Raw genomic sequence first — 14,170 nt, 5'->3', positions numbered from 1 at the left:
GTGCGCAACTCTCCAGAAGCTTCCGCCCCTTTCGCCTTTTATGGGAGTACGCTGACGCCGCCGCGTAGGACCGGCCCTAAAACTGTGACCAAAGAGCTCTACTCTCACTCCCTGGGCTTCGTTTAGCTAAGGAGTCGCGGCCTCCTCCACTTCTCTCACCCCGGCGTCGGCGGCAGCGGCTTGCGATGTTTGGCCTCAAAAGAAACGCGGTAATCGGACTCAACCTCTACTGTGGAGGGGCCGGATTGGGGGCCGGCAGCAGTGGCGCCACCCCCCCGGGAGGGCGGCTTTTGGCTGCCGAGAAGGAGGCCACTGCCCGGCGAGAGGTAGGGGGAGGGGAAGCCGGCACGGTGATTGGCGGAAGCCCCGGCGCAAGCCCCCCGGCCTCCCTCACGCCAGACGCCCGGAGGGTCGCGCGGCCGGCGCCCATTGGTGCCGAGGTCCCCGACGTCACCGCGACCCCCGAGAGGCTGCTGTTCTTCGCGCCCACCCGCCGCGCGGTGCCGCCTGAGGAGATGGAAGCCCCTGCCGCCGACGCCATCATGTCGCCCGAAGATGAGCTGGACGGGTACGAGCCGGAGCCTCTCGGGAAGCGGCCGGCTGTCCTGCCTTTGCTGGAGTTGGTCGGGGAGGCCAGTAATGGCTCCGGCACGGAAGGGTCACTACCCTCGACGCCGCCCCCAGCAGAGGAGGAGGAGGACGAGTTGTACCGGCAGTCGCTGGAGATTATCTCTCGGTACCTTCGGGAGCAGGCAACCGGCGCCAAGGACGCAAAGCCAATGGGCAGGTCTGGGGCCGCCAGCAGGAAGGCGCTAGAGACCTTACGACGTGTCGGGGACGGTGTGCAGCGCAACCATCAGACGGCCTTCCAAGGTAAGGGGGTTGATTAGTCGCCAATGCTGCGCTCTCTTTTTTCCATCTCTCCCTGGACTCATCCACCGAGGATGGGTGGAAACCGAAACGAGTCAGTGTTGAAACGAGTCTCCTCCAGTTTCTGAAACCAGAATATTCTGGCCATGAGTCATTGTTTCCGCCCATCTTGAGTCTTTTGGAAATGGCAGCTCTGTTCAAAGACCGGAAAGGGTGGGATGTCAGTTTTCAAGTGGGGTCGGCCTGAGTTCTATAGAACCCAAATAGCGATTTCCCCCGCCGTGGGTGGGCAGGCGAATCTTTAGACAAAGGAGGCCCTGAGGACCTGCATGCTTTTCTTCCTCAGGCATGCTTCGGAAACTGGACATCAAAAACGAAGACGATGTCAAATCTTTGTCTCGAGTGATGGTCCATGTTTTCAGTGACGGCGTAACAAACTGGGGCAGGATTGTGACTCTAATTTCTTTTGGTGCCTTTGTGGCCAAACACTTGAAGAGCATAAATCAAGAAAGCTGCATCGAACCATTAGCAGAAAGTATCACAGACGTTCTTGTAAGGACAAAACGAGATTGGCTAGTCAAACAAAGAGGCTGGGTAAGTTTGCCTTGAGATTGGAGGGGGTCTTGGAGTGGAAATGGAATGAAGGATTCTTTTTTTTCTTTTTAGAGGAGACGAGGATATCTAAAGGTTTTTATGATACACAACTCAGTTTTCAGGCTCTAACTTATGGACCTTGGTTGCTCGATGTTGATTTAAGTAGTGAGTCCTTACAGACAGTGTTATTGTAGTCTTAAATTATATCAGAAATTCTGGTTTTCTGCAGAGTATTTTTGTTGCCATTCAGTTGAATACTCTGCAAACCGATGGATTCAAACCATGAAGAAATGAGTAACCTGGGGGTGATAGCTAAAGTATATTTGTAAGGGGCTCCATATCTTCACCGAATAGATGTGGAGTGGAATCTGTGTTTTAAACTTACACACAGGTGGTTCTCATACAGGATACACCCATATGAGAAATACTGGCCTACACTGTTGAGATATTAGGTGGTGGGGATTTAAGAGTAAGGGTTTTCCTCTTTTACCTGAAAAATGGGAACGGAACTCTGAGTCCCTTTGTTTAGATTATCCCAGTATGGAACTGAAGAACTCAGGAAATGTCTCTTTTTGGTGATGGAGGGGCAGTCAAAGGGTGAATAATAGGTTCATCATTGTGTTAGGGGGAAAACTTAGATGTTTTAATTCACCTTTTTCTATATATATATAGTGGTGGTAAGACAGTGGAAACCCATACTTGAAAATGTGCTTTTCTGTTTTGTTTTCTAGGATGGGTTTGTGGAGTTCTTCCATGTAGAGGACCTAGAAGGTGGCATCAGAAATGTGCTGCTGGCTTTTGCAGGTGTTGCTGGAGTAGGAGCTGGTTTGGCATATCTAATAAGATAGCCTTGTAAGTGCAATAATGGACTTCTAACCAACAACAGCCACCAGAACCACATACATCTGTGAAATCAAATGTATTTATGAACTTGGACTTAAAGCTGCCCAGGCTGTAACCTCCAAGAGTTCCACTCTAGCAGCCTAGCCAGAAAAGCAAATGGCAAGAGGATCATAGCTAACAAGAATAAATACATGGGAAAAGTAGTCCCCCTTGATTGAAGAGTCACTGTCTGAAAGAAGCAAAGTTCGGTTGCAGCCACAAACAAACCTTGGGAGGCCATGGAGGAGGACTTTCAGATTTAGTGAAGATAGTAGGGTGGAGAGACTTACTTCCTTGTTGAGAGCAGGAGAGTGGCCAGTAGCCAGGCTAGTCATAGAATTTATTAAATATGCCCACGAATTCATTAATTTCCTGTAGTGTTAAAAGAGCACTAACAATGCCAGTGACCTACCTGTATGAAATGAATTTAAGCTACAAGTAATAGAACTATGACTACAAGCCTCAGTACTGTACAGCAGAGTGTGAAGGGAAGCTTTTCCTCTCTTAACTTTCCCAGGTGTAATTCTTGAAGAATGGAAAGTCCAAGTGTTCAGGACTTTTATACCTGTTATACTTGGTTTGAATGATTGTTAGTTTAATAGCCTAGTAATGGCCAAGAATACTTGACTTAAGCCTGAATAATTGTAATATCGAATATCCTCAATTTTTAAGACAGAAACAACTTGTAAATGTATTTGTCTGTAAAAATTGTATATATTTTTACAGAAAGTCTATTTCTTGGAAAAATAAAGGGGGGGGTATTGAATTTAAATTAGTTTTTTTTTTTCATACCCTTTTGAACTTTGCAACTTCCGTAGTTAGGAACCTATTTCTTACAGCTTTTCTATGCTAAACTTTGTCCTGGTCAATTCTAGAGTGTATACAGAACTGATTGATATAATTGTGTGCAACCTGGCTGTAATGGAACAAATTTGATTCATAACTATGCAGGCTTTAATTTTCCCATCTGATTTTGGTAAGTATTCCATAGATAGGTTTTTCTATGAAAACCTGAGATTGAGAGGTTGAAGAATGGAAATTAATCTTTTCACTTTGTTATATGTAGGTTTTCAATAATTGGGTCAAAAAGGAGTTTTAAGGTTGGGGGGACTGTACAAATAATGGGCTCTGATTGGGCAACTACTTATTTGAATTCCTTTCATTTGATCTAATTTAACTGGTGAAACTCAAACTGAGTTCATGAGCTCATCTTTAAAGCTTTTACTAAAAGATTTTCAGCTGTTCCAAATGGGACTTATTAGTGTGTATAAAAAGATCACATCAGGTGGATGGATGAGAGAGATTTGATTCCTTGTTTGCTTAATAAACTGTAAAATAATGGCTTGGAAAAGCAGGTTAGAGTCTAACCATGGTGCTATTATTAAGGCTTGCTTGTTAAACACAGGTCTAAGCCTAGTATGTCAATAAAACATACTTATTGTTTCATTTCTGTTAATGATTCCCAAACTTTGTTTCAAATTTTTGTCTTGGCATCTCTTTGGATTTCAGATTTGATGTTCTGTGGAACTTACATTTTATTTCTTGTTCTTCCTTGAAATATTTGCTGCTTTATTCTGCTCCCTCTACTGATACTTTTAAATCAATTTCTACTTTACCCTACCATCCCTGAACTCTTGATAGCCCTTTCAGATTTTGGCACTGTGAACACATACTGGGAACCTGAGTGACCACAACACCACCAGGAGTCCAAGAACTCTTCATCTTTCATGAATTTTATCCTATTGGGAGGTGGTAAAAACCATGGGTGACCTGATAGTAACAGTCATTGAGGTAGAAGTCCCTTTTCCTTGGACTGGTATCTTTTCAGTTGTTGCTTGATCCTGTCTTTGAGGAAAAAGTATCTAAAGTCACCTTAGGAATTTTCAGAGGAGGGAACGTCTTATATAACTTTCTCTAAAGTTTCTGTTGTATTTCAATATGCTCACAAATTTACAGAAAGACTTACATAAAAGCTACTGGTAAACTGAAGAAATCTTCTGTATTGTAACTAGTGTCATTTGCAAGCTTCAACCTCAGAACATGACCTTTTAGTCTGTGGACTCCAGATAAAAATAGGCATGAATAAGATGACTAAGAATGTAATGGGGAAGAATTGCCCTGCCTGCCCATCTTGGAGCCATAGGTCATCTTGCTAGAGCTATTTTTACCTATATATTTGTCATTCTTGATCATAAACCACTTATTTATGTCATATCTATCTCTAAAAACCTAAAAGCACTTTATGTAGTTTTTGATCTTAAGATCTGGTTATGGTGACTAAAAGGCCTGTCTCCCAAATCCAGTTGTGGAAATAAGAGCATAAATGTGAATTGGTGTTTAGGGGCCCCACTTCCCAATTCACTAAATGTGGCTGCTGGAATAGAGATGAGGATTTTAGTTGGTATTTTGGTTTGGGGCAGCAAGAGCTTAGAGACCCCTCAAGTGGTTTGGGATAGCAGATCGGGTGGTTGGTTTATAGGGAGAGGAGGCACATGGTCTAAGTGCTGACTAGCTGCATAACAGGCAAATCCTCCAAAGGGAAAGGGAGGGTCTACTTGGAAAGATGGCTCTCAGCGACTTCTGTTTGTTTTATGCTTCTCTCAGGGAAAAACATGCAATCCTCTAGTGTCGTCCATGTACATTTTATGGGTGGGGAGAACACCTTGGTTCTGGTTAAACAGCTAGTGCTTTTGACAGCTGTGCCAGGAAGGGTTAGGACCAACTACAAATTAATGTGGGTTGTAAAATGTAGTGTGTTTCCCTAACTTCCTGTTTTTCCTGAGGAAAAAAAATAAATCTTTTATTAAAATGCAAGGTGTGGTATGGGTCTTTTCTATCAATGCCTCCCTTCCTCCTCTTAAGCAAGCCTTTGAGGGAAGTCAGCTGAGCAAATATGTATAGATGAATTAATAAAAGCAAAAGCCCCACAAAGATGATTTATCTCAGTGCAAAGGACAGTTCCCTTCTTTGATTCAGATTGGAGATGTTGGGTATTTAATTACATATGTTACTATTACTTCTGTATTTTGGAATGGTTCTTTTACATTTTAGTACCCAAAAAGTCAAAATCCCTATCCTGATTTTTGAGTCACCAAGTGTTGGTATAATTTTGAGGTAAGAGGGTTCACTACAGCACTTATTCTATCTCCCCTGTATATAAGGGATGAAGGAGCTAGAAAAATAACAGCTGAAGTTAAGAGTTTTGGTGAAGTTCTTGGTACTGTTTCAGTGTTTTCCTCTTTCCCTTTCCAAAAAGGAGGTAAAATAAGCAAGTCAATTTCAAAAACTCTATCATGCTTTAATTTTCAGCTATCTTGAAAGGGAGCTGAATCACCATGGAAATGTGCAAATGTGAGATTTGCATACTGGTTTTAAGCCCTGAGCACCAAACACTAATGCAAACAGGATTCTGTACTTTCCCCCATGTAGTTTTGTTTGTATTTAAAAGTATATTTTGGCTTGGAAGCCCCTCTTTTTGGAGCCTAACTACCAAAAAGCAACTTTTTGTCATTACAAAGAAAGCTGTTTTGTACAAGGCACTCCCAAGCAAAGGGGTGGTGGGAGAGTAGAGCCCACAGGAGACACAAACCCAAATCTTGGCCCGTGTCCAGTCAATGGTGTTGCTCACATTGATATGCTATGATGTGAAGCTGTTTCTGTGGCAATTTTCTTTAGCTCTCAACACATTGGAAACTTGGATCCAATAGTAACCAGGTAACCCCAATCACTAGAGGAGTCAGAATAATCAACACTTTCATTTGACACAACCAGACTTCTTCTGTTTTGTGACAAGAGTTAGGCCTTGCTTTGTACTGTTTCAGAAAATTTTTCTTTAAAACCAGTTGTGACAGCTGAAGGATTTTACAAAATTAAAGTGAAATAACTTGGTACAACTGGTGTGTAGCATGACTCCAGCCTGATGCCCAAAGCATAGGCCATTAATTCCTGGAGTTCAAGATGGTCAGCTGAGTCTGTATCCTAGTTTTTTGTTTCACTTGTTCAATAATTACAGAATTTTGTCTTCTTGAATCTTCCCACACTCTTCAAAGGCTTCTCAGTTTCAAGATTTGAAAACTTAATTCTTTTCCTTAGTTTCAAAGTTGTTACAGTGTTATCTTAGTTATGTGAAGCATGTGGAAAGATGGGGGTTGGGAATCTGCCTCTAGGCAGATGAAACAAACACCTCTCAGAAATCTGTGTTCTTTGCTAATAACTCTTGTGAAGTAAAAAAAAAAAAAAAAAAAGGATACATGTGGCAGGCTTTTGTTCCCAAAGTATACCTGGTTTCTAATTTGCAGACCTTTTCTTTACCTGCATAGAATAATAATAGCTCCTGACCATTTGGAAATGTGTTAGGGCCCCCTCCAGGTATCCATTATCCATGGCTGTTTCTGTATTTTTACTATACATTCTTTCCTCACCCTCTTCAGGAATTACCTTCATTTATTAATTATTTTTACCTAGAAATAATGTTTATTTGCTTAAGTGTTGTTTAAAGTGTTCCTCTGGGGAATAGAGGAAAGAACCTGGTTCCTTAGCAAATTCGGGTTTCAGTCCCAAGGCCCACTACTTGCCAGCCAAGTGACTTTTCTCGCCTCAGTTTCTTCTGCTTGGAAACTGAGGATGGCCACCCCTACTTTGCATGGTTGGTGGGAGGACACGAGGTGATGTGGGCAAGCCCACACTGTAGGTGCCCAATTGATCTCACCCCTCTCAGCGCCTACTGAGGGGCGGGCACTATATTTAATCACCTGGAATACTGCGGGGCGCCTCCTCCATCCAGGCTGTGCTCTCAGGCGCCTCAGTTCCTGGTTGGCAGTCGGAGGAAGACTTCTGCAGCTCCACTTGACACTCCATACGCCTGGGCTTGGAGGCCAGCAGCCTCGTAGCAGCTACCTTGGTTTATTAAGAATTATTCTACATTGCAATAATTTGGAACATTTGACAGGATCTCAAGGCTGCCAGATGTTGAGAGCCTCTTCATTCATCATATGTGGACTGCTTACCTGGGTATAGAGACCTTAGCTGCTAGAATTAAAAAGAATAAGCCTTCCCCTTAAATAACTCAGTCAAAAATAACTGAGGAACAGTTCAAAAGGAACATGACAGCTAAATACAGTATAATCTTTGATGGGATCCTGGATGAATAAACTATAAAGGACATTATGGGAGACAATGGGGAAATTTATATATGTATTATATGTTAGTGCTATATCAGTGTTATATTTCTGGAGTGTTATGTTGTGGTTATATAAGACAATGCCCTTAGCCAGGTGTGGTAGCTCACACCTGTAATCCTAGCACTTGGGGAGGCTGAGGTGGGCGGATTGCTCGAGGTCAGAAGTTGGAAACTAGCCTGAACAAGACCCTGTCTTTACTAAAAATAGAAATTAATTGGCCAACTAAAAATATATATACAAAAAATTAGCTGGGCATGGTGGTGCATGCCTGTAGTCCCAGCTACTTGGGAGGCTGAGGCAGGAGGATCACTTGAGCCCAGGAGATTGAGGTTGCTATGAGCTAGGCTGATGCCACTGCACTCACTCTAGCCTGGGCAACAAAGTGAGACTCTATCTCAAAAAAAAAAGACAATGCCCTTGTTATTAGGAGCTATATGCTGAAGAGGTTATGCATAGTGAATCCACAAAATGAGAGGGCAAATGTGGCAAAATGTTAAAGTTTTTAATCTAGTAAGAGTGACAGGTATGAACAATAATTAGAACACACTATGCAAAGTGCTATAAGGATATTATAAGGTTTGGGGAAAAGCAAGGTGACAACTTCTAGAAGTAGAGGGTGGTAAAGACAGCTTCCAAAGAAACATTTGAGGTTGGACCTTAAAAGATGAGTAGGAAGTAAACATGCACAAAGGCATAGAAGTGGGAAAGAACCTCTGGGATTATGGGGGTGGAAGGAGCAGAGATGGATATTATAGGTAATTTTTTTCTTATCATTTCATCTTCTTTCTTACCATACTTGGTCAGTGATGTGGTATGTTTCTCCGATTTTAGGCCTTATATAAAAATATTGGAAAACCCTAGTAGGAAAATAACTATGTCTCTTTGGTCTGCATATAAATCTGAATTGAGTATAAATGACACAGAGCTGGGTGGATTGTGTTTATTTAAGGAGTAAAAAAGACTCCATTAATTGCTTCCTCTATGATGTTTTAAAGCGATGACCCTAAACAATCTTAGGATCATAGCCATCTTTGGATCTAGATTGGAGGAGCTGGCACTGGCACACTGGTTTGAATAAAGTTGCCCTTATGACAGGTTAAGAGCATCACCTAAGATAGCTCACTCACACATTTCATGAACCATCTGGTCCTTCACCCTCTATGTTTACACAGCCAAGGAAAGGAAACTTTGAGTATAGGCCTGGAAACACTATGCTCTTTGCAGAACAGAATTGTAATAAGGGACAGCCCCCAAAAGTTATTTTAACAGGACCCCAAGATGCTGAATGGTGGCTTCCAGTCTCCCTAATCCTGTTCCCGTGGGAGACTCAATTACTGCTATTCCCATCCTGATTCAAAAAACCAGTTTGCTCTGGCCGCCCAGACTTCCCCACAGGCTGCATTCTTGCCCATGAGCTCATTGTTTTGGCTTCTTTGCCTGTATAAAATCTACTGCCAGTGCCAGAGGTCTCAGCCTGGGGCCCCCTAACTGGCTGGGGCTGCATTCCATTCAGAATATCACCACCCCCACTTGGTGTTTTTCCCGCCCTCATGTGGTCACATGTGTATGTTTATTCAAGTTAGGCTGGGACAAGGTGTGCTGGGCAAGAGAGCCAAGGAAGCAGACAAGGAAAAGAATGTTTGTTAGGTTTCATCTTGGATTAGACTAGTTTTCCACTTTCTTTCTTTCTTTTTTTTTTTTTTTTTTTGAGACAGAGTCTCGCTTTGTTGCCCAGGCTAGAGTGAGTGCCATGGTGTCAGCCTAGCTCACAGCAACCTCAAACTCCTGGGCTCAAGCGATCCTTCTGCCTCAGCCTCCGAGTAGCTGGGACTACAGGCATGCGCCACCATGCCCGGCTAATTTTTTCTATATATATTAGTTGGCCAATTAATTTCTTTCTATTTATAGTAGAGACAGGGTCTCGCTCTTGCTCTTGGTTTCGAACTCCTGACGTCAAGCAATCCACCCGCCTGGGCCTCCCGGAATGCTAGGATTACCGGCGTGAGCCACCGCGCCCGGCCACCACTTTATTTCAATTAAGAAACATTTTCAATTCTGTGCCCTACAAAAAAGTTAATTTTCTTGCATAGGAAGAGGAGCTGGTTTTGAATTTTTTGCTATACATTTCATAGTCTACTGAGTTAGTTATGACTCTCAGGTATTCAGATTTGAGGAGAAGCAGGGATCTCCCTAGGAAACATTGCTTTCATGTGCATTTTATTCCTGAATCTCCTATGCCTAGATCCACCCTGCATTCCTTTCTCAACTCACACCTCTGGTCCTTAGGTTGCCTGGAGCAATTCCCACCCATCTCCTGCCTTTAGTGGAAATGGGGGGAGGGGAGACAGCTGGGCTGCTGCCTGGGAGCAGCTGTTAGTTTTCACTGCTTTGTTACTGAAATTTCCTGAAGGGAGGATATCTTGTTTATTTCCTTTTGAAGGCTGAGAGCTCAGATCCAAGGAAAGGTGGGGCACACCTCAGATGAAGGGCTGTGGAAAGGGTGTTTCTCTTACTTTGTAATTTTTGGATTAATACTATATGCTTAAGCAGTATACTCCTTTCCTCTACCCCTCCCCTTCATCATTAAAAACAAAACAAAAAACCAAAACTGCAGACTGAGGCTGTGGGTGGTGACACTTTTTCATTTCTCAGAAATCCCTCATGAGGCAAAGCAGAGAAACAGAAAGAGGGAAACAACTTCTTTCGAAATGAGGTGGTGTGTGTGTGTGTGTGTGTGTGTTTAAATGAGGCGGCTTGTTTTGCGCTCTAAGGAACAACAGCTCTGCTGACAAGCTTGGCAATGGTGGGGAGGAGCACTTGGTTACCTGCTCCCTACTCCTTCCCCCACCTCAGAATTTGGTAGTTGGGGTCAGGTCTGCAGATGGAAGTTTCTTTATCTTCCTTTCCCTATTGTGAACCATGAAGGATTTATCAGTGCTATTGAATGAAAGAAAAACTTGTAATATAGAATGAAAATTTGGTAAGAAGTCCCAGATATAGATTATTTTTAAAGGAAATGCATTTGCATTACTTTTAAGTATGTAACATTAACATAATACCCAACTTTGAGTTTGTCCTGGAAAAAAACCCTGTGATTCAATTAGTAATGCTGATTGCAATTCTACAGAAGCCTATGTTTGCATGACAGTGTACTTTAAACAAAGACCTGATACACTATAGTTATTTTTCGGACCCAAATAATGATTTTGAAAGGATTTTTAATTTCTTGAAACTTTGTATTGAAAAATAAAATTTAGACAGGATTTTCCTAAAATGCTGAAGTCACGTAAAATTTGAAAACAACAAAAACACTTAAAACTATCCAAGGTTTGGCCGGGCACAGTGGCTCATGCCTGTAGGAGACTCTGTCTCAAAACAAACAAACAAACAAAAAACACTATCCAAGATTTAAGTCATGGAACCCCAAATTACTGAGTATTTTTATTTTTTTGATAATGAGCTCTATGTGAGTAAAACTGAAAGAATAAAGGAATTTAGGTAGAATTGAATAAGTAGAAACTAGATCTCAAGCCTTTATTTTCTGCCCTGTAAACAGGTTTTAACAATACTGTCTCCCCACCCTTTTTTTTTAACAGGGTCTCGCTCTGTTGCCCCCAGGCTAGAGTGCAGTGGCGTCATCATAGCTCACTGCAACCTCAAACTCCTGGCAGGCTCAAGTGATCCTCCTGCCTCAGCACTCACCCCCACCCTCCATCCCCACTAGCTGGGATACAGCCTCCAGCCTGGCTGTTTTTTTTATTTTTTGTAGAGAAGGGGTCTTGTTCTTGCTCAGGCTGGTCTCTTGGCCTCAAGTGATCCTCTTGCTTCAGCCTCCCAGAGTGCTAGGATAACAGGCACCCAGTCTCGCTGTGAAGCCCAGGCTGGGGTGCAATGGCTGTTCACAGGTGTGATCCTAGTGCACTCACATTACAGCCTCAAACTCCTGGGCACAAGTGATCCTCTTAGCCTCTGGTGTGGCTGGGACTATAGGCCTGCACCACCACCCCAGCTTTCATCGGTTTCTTTTCCTCTTCTCTCAGAGTTCTGGAGCTGTCTCTTATGAGATTCAGCCAAGGCTCAGAAAAGTACAACACGCAAACATGACAACCAACCCCAACCTGGGACCTTCCGCCTTTAATGCTGAGGCTCTTTCCCAGGCTATACTCATGCACAGTTCTTCAGTGCTCTGAGATAAATGTTCTGGTCTGTCTCCTTTCCAGCCATCTCTACACACCCCCCCCATACAACTGACCTGGCTGATGGTTCCCTAGGATCTGACTGCCATGCCTCCTGCATGCCTTGTTTTGGACTGGTCTCATACATTACCCCTCAAATCTTGTCTACCTTCAGACCTCAGCCTTGAAATACCCACCTCTTGAGTTTTTCCCAATCTTCTAGGTCAAGGACCCCAAAATCAGATTGAGGGTTTGTGCTGGTTACTTTGAAGTTAACCCAAACTATCTCTCTTGTTGACAGACTTAAACTTAGGTACTTTCCTGAGGCTTTCTACTTCCTGTAGAAGGTGCCTCCCACCCTTTAAAGCTGACTCCTCTTCATCACCTATCTGTGACAAATAAGCTCCCTCTGCTCTCACTTCTCTAACCAGCTGCCTCCCAGTACCAGAGATGGTGAATTTGAGGGGTATTGGGAGGAGAAAGAGTGGGAACCCCTAGCCCTAGCACTCACCTCCCTAAACCATAATCTCTACTGTAGCATGATTCTCCATGCTTCAAGTAGAAGAAAGGTCTTCCTGATTCAGTTTACTCTAGTGGGGGAGATGTTAAGTTAAAATGAAATCTCATTAAGTCTGGAGAAAAGGGGAGAGCAAGAAATGAAAGAGGATCTGGTTGGAGAGAATGTGGAGGAGAGCTTCTTGCATTGTTTTCTCACTCTATCCCCATGTACGTCTAGATCCTCCAACCATAGTTTTACTCTTACAGGTTTCCAGAGAGAGGGCAGCTTTAGACTGAGACCCTATTCTCTGGGCCAGCAACTGGGTTCCAGTGCTCCACTTCCCTCCTCTTTGCCAGAGAGCATGAATCTGAACGCATAAGTTAAAACTCCACCAGACCCACCCCTGCAGCTGTGAGCACCTGCTTACTGGGAGGCCTAAGGGGTTGGGGAAGTCTAGGAGCTAAATTTAGTCCCAAGGCTGCAACTTAAATTAGTGGGTATTTACCCTGGGGAAATGGGGAGGGGAGAGGAATCCTGACTCTCCACCAGACCCACCCCTGCAGCTGTGAGCACCTGCTTACAGGGAGGCCTAAGGGGTTGGGGAAGTCTAGGAGCTAAATTTAGTCCAAAGGTTGCAACTTAAATTAGTGGGTATTTACCCTGGGGAAACTGGGAGGGGGTGGGGAGAGGAATCCCGACCCAGCTGAACGTGTGAGAGCTCACAGTTCAGCTAGTATCAGTGATAAGAGCACCACAATCCCCCTCTCCCAGCAAACACTCAAAAAGGAGTCCTCAGCAACGTGCTGGCCTTTTGCATGCTTGGTCTCCCTTGTGCTTATCAAGTTTGTTCCTATCACCCACCCCCATCTCAATAGGGTGCAGTTCCTCTGAGCCCTTCCTTAAATTCCCTCCAGGGCACCAAACCTAGGGGCCCCTCCACCACATCTGCTGTCCTTGGGCTGCAGCTTCCTCCGTCTCAAGTCCCTCCAGAGGGTTTCAGAGGTCAACAAGGAGGTGACTGGCCACACTACTCCCCTCTAGGGGGCCAGGAAAAGGGGTTGCTAGGGTCATCAGGTTCCCCTTCCAGAGAACTTCCACACTGACCCCATACTGACCTCAGTGACCTGCGGAAAGAATCCTTAGGGGCTGTACTGAATGCTAGCTTTATAATGAGAGGAAAAAGCGTGCAAGCCACCAGATGAGAGCCCACCTTCTGAGAAGTCAGAGGCTGGAGACTGTGAGGGGCCAAGGAGCTAATAGGGGAGGTCCCGAAGTGGGGGAGCCCTGAGAGGGGCTATGGCTGCATTCTCCACCTGCCATTGGTTCTCAGGCTCTGGCCAAACTCCAAACCTGCCCAGCAACAGCCCTGAGAGGCCTGCAGAGGGAGGGGGACTTCGGGGAAGTCAGCAGAGCTGGCCCCGCCCCAGCTCTCAGCTTCCAGGAATCGCTGGGAGGGCCCCAGCCTTGGCCGCCACCTCCCTAGGCCTTAGGACTCTGCCTTAGCCTTCACCGGTGTCCCGCTTCCCTGGTCTCCCTTGCAAGTTAGGAACATGTCTGACGCCTCTCTTGAGGCTGAGCCGAGACACCGGGACTGGGCTTTCCTAGTATCCCGCTTTCCTCCTGCCCAGTTCACTTTCCTTCCCTTCCATTCTCTTTTGCCCTCCTTCCAAATTCTTCCTTCTCAGCCACTTTCAACCCAGGGACAGCCTGAGTTCAAGGCAACAGTGTGAGGAGAGGGAGGCTGCTCGAGCAGGGAAATCCTGTCTCCCCAGTAGCACTGGTGTCCTTCACGGGGTCCAGGTGTGCTCAGAAAACGGCTGTCACCAAGTCATACTGTTTCTGCGGCACCTTAGTAATGTTCTTACTCAGCCAGACCTGTGGAGATGGGGGTGGAGGGGTGGGAAGGGGCTGCTGTCACACTCCCCCCTTCCTGGGAAGGCTCAGCCTTAGGCCTCAGAATTGTGGGGGTC

General features: G+C 44.6%; 1 protein-coding gene across 2 annotated transcripts; it reads left to right on the top strand.

The window, feature by feature from the left end:
* MCL1 (MCL1 apoptosis regulator, BCL2 family member) lies at window positions 1-5,160 on the top strand. Of its 2 annotated transcripts, XM_012767487.3 has the most exons (3): window positions 25-873; window positions 1,217-1,464; window positions 2,196-5,160. In XM_012767487.3, exons 1-3 carry the CDS (start codon window positions 186-188, stop codon window positions 2,310-2,312), a joined length of 1,053 nt encoding a protein of 350 aa, XP_012622941.1. In that variant the 5' UTR covers window positions 25-185; the 3' UTR covers window positions 2,313-5,160. The 2 variants fall into 2 exon arrangements, with proteins under 2 accessions (XP_012622942.1, XP_012622941.1); XM_012767488.3 differs by lacking the exon at window positions 1,217-1,464 and having other exon boundaries at window positions 1-873.
* Window positions 5,161-14,170: the final 9,010 nt, after the last annotated feature.

Source organism: Microcebus murinus, chromosome 2 (genome assembly GCF_040939455.1).
Source record: "Microcebus murinus isolate Inina chromosome 2, M.murinus_Inina_mat1.0, whole genome shotgun sequence".
NCBI classification, from domain to species: Eukaryota; Metazoa; Chordata; class Mammalia; order Primates; family Cheirogaleidae; genus Microcebus; species Microcebus murinus.
Note: the sequence above shows the minus strand (reverse complement) of the source record. Positions and strands in the feature narration are given on the sequence as shown.

Bases quoted from the DNA above. Each gene is read 5' to 3' on its own strand.
- MCL1 (XM_012767487.3), top strand. From the start codon at position 186: ATGTTTGGCCTCAAAAGAAACGCGGTAATCGGACTCAACCTCTACTGT. The intron at 874-1,216 runs GTAAGGGGGTTG...TTTCTTCCTCAG, and splicing joins CCATCAGACGGCCTTCCAAG to GCATGCTTCGGAAACTGGAC. The intron at 1,465-2,195 runs GTAAGTTTGCCT...TTTGTTTTCTAG, and splicing joins TAGTCAAACAAAGAGGCTGG to GATGGGTTTGTGGAGTTCTT.